This window comes from Aplysia californica, unplaced genomic scaffold (assembly GCF_000002075.1).
Source record: "Aplysia californica isolate F4 #8 unplaced genomic scaffold, AplCal3.0 scaffold00102, whole genome shotgun sequence".
Classification (NCBI taxonomy): Eukaryota; Metazoa; Mollusca; class Gastropoda; order Aplysiida; family Aplysiidae; genus Aplysia; species Aplysia californica.
Genome location: NW_004797372.1, coordinates 1,497,796 through 1,499,463, shown reverse-complemented (window position 1 = coordinate 1,499,463; position 1,668 = coordinate 1,497,796). Strand labels below are relative to the sequence as shown.

At 43.4% G+C, this 1,668-nt stretch overlaps 1 protein-coding gene across 1 annotated transcript in view; it reads left to right on the top strand.

Annotated features, from left to right (window-relative positions):
• The window catches only part of LOC106011390 (von Willebrand factor D and EGF domain-containing protein), an 18,905-nt gene that overhangs the window by 10,498 nt on the left and 6,739 nt on the right, over positions 1-1,668 (top strand). Inside the window, exons 8-9 of the mRNA XM_035968981.1 lie at positions 202-337; positions 1,440-1,519. Coding sequence (XP_035824874.1) covers positions 202-337; positions 1,440-1,519 — 216 coding nt within the window. The remainder of the gene's footprint in view (positions 1-201; positions 338-1,439; positions 1,520-1,668) is intronic.

Genomic DNA, 1,668 nt, shown 5'->3' with positions numbered 1-1,668 from the left:
ATATCATAACTTCCCCTCCCCTCCCCCACCTCCCACATGACGCACAAACACACACATATCACACTTTATATGATAACTTCCCCCTCATCTCCTCTCTTTCTTCGCCTTACCCTGCCTCCCTCCACCTCACCTCCCTCTTCACCTCCCCCTCTTCCCTCCACAACCACCCTCACCACCCCACCACGTCTCCGTGTCCCTCAGATCAACCCGGGCAAACTGACCGTGAGTGAGAGAGACATGGAGAAAAACGTGACCATCTCCTCCACCATCCCCATCCTGTGTGACCACAACACCTCCTGCTGCTTGGTCTTCAAGCTGGATGTGGATCAGACCACAGGTAAGGGCGGTTTGCGGGTGCTCTAGTTTAGTTAACTCTCCCTTTCTAATAAAATTATTTTTTAATATCTCTCCTACTTCTATTTTAGTGGTTAGGTTCTTGGACTCGCAATCGTAAGGTGGTGGGTTCGAATCCCTTCAAAGGTCCGGTGTTGTGTCTCTGTTAAAGACACTTTATACGAATTTTCCTCCCTTTACCTATGTGGAGATTGGTCTTGTCAGTTTGGTGGTGTTAGTGTCTGAGCGCTTAACCGGCAGCTTGCATGTTGTGCTTCCTCGGAAGCTGAGAGGGTTTCTCAATGTTCTAAAGGCTGCCTGCTGGGGTAATATTTGTACTGTAAAGCGTATAGAGCTGCCTGTCGAACGGCATATGCTTTTATTGTTGTTATTGTTGTTGTTGTTGTTCATGTTGTTTTCTCTGTGTGTTTTGTTTCGTTTTTTTGTTTGCTCTTGCTTTGTTTTCATTTTTGTAAGGGGTATATTTTTTGTAGTTTTTTGCCGGGGGGAGGGGTTGGAGTTTGGGAAGTGCTTACTAAACCAACTCGCCTCTTCTGTTTTGTGTCTTGTAAGCTTTATGCCAAAGAAAGTGAACCAAACGAGAGAAGATGAAGGCACCCAGTAGGGAATCACAACTCAAGTGAAATAGGAGAAGACTTTTGAATAACACATAAAATAGAAGAAACACTTTTTCCTTGTTCAGGGCCATCTTTTCGACATTCTTCAGTGTCTTTTCACTGTTCTCAACAACATTCTCTGTGACTTTTCTCTTTATGTGTGTGCATGTGTTGTGTTGCTGCTTGAAGTACTGCAGTGTTAATTGTGAGGTTGGCGGGCACTATGATGTGGTTTGCTCTTCTTTCCTATCAAACAAGCATCGTCCATTTATCTCGGGTAAAAGATTTAGTACGGAATTGAATTGTGCAACTGAATCGGCAATGCAATTGAGCCCTACAATGCAACGGGCTCCAACATACATATACTAAATACACACAATATATTTATCAAACAACAGTATGTGTGTTTGCAATTGTTCTGAAATAATGCGATTGACTCCTCTTGGGTTGGTTTTGTTTCCTGTTACCTATGAACCACTTCGTCAACAGACCTGTCAGTCCAGACAATGTGTGACTACTCTCTGTGTAAGGAGGACTGGGATCCCAAGACTCGAAGTGCTTCTATGCAGGTAAAAGTCTGTCTTCAAAGCTTAATTGTTTCAAGAACCCTCTGTTACGTCATCATCATCTTGATCAGCATCGTCATCGTCTTCATCATCATCATCATCATCACCATCATCATCATCATCATCATCATCATCATCATCATCATCATCAT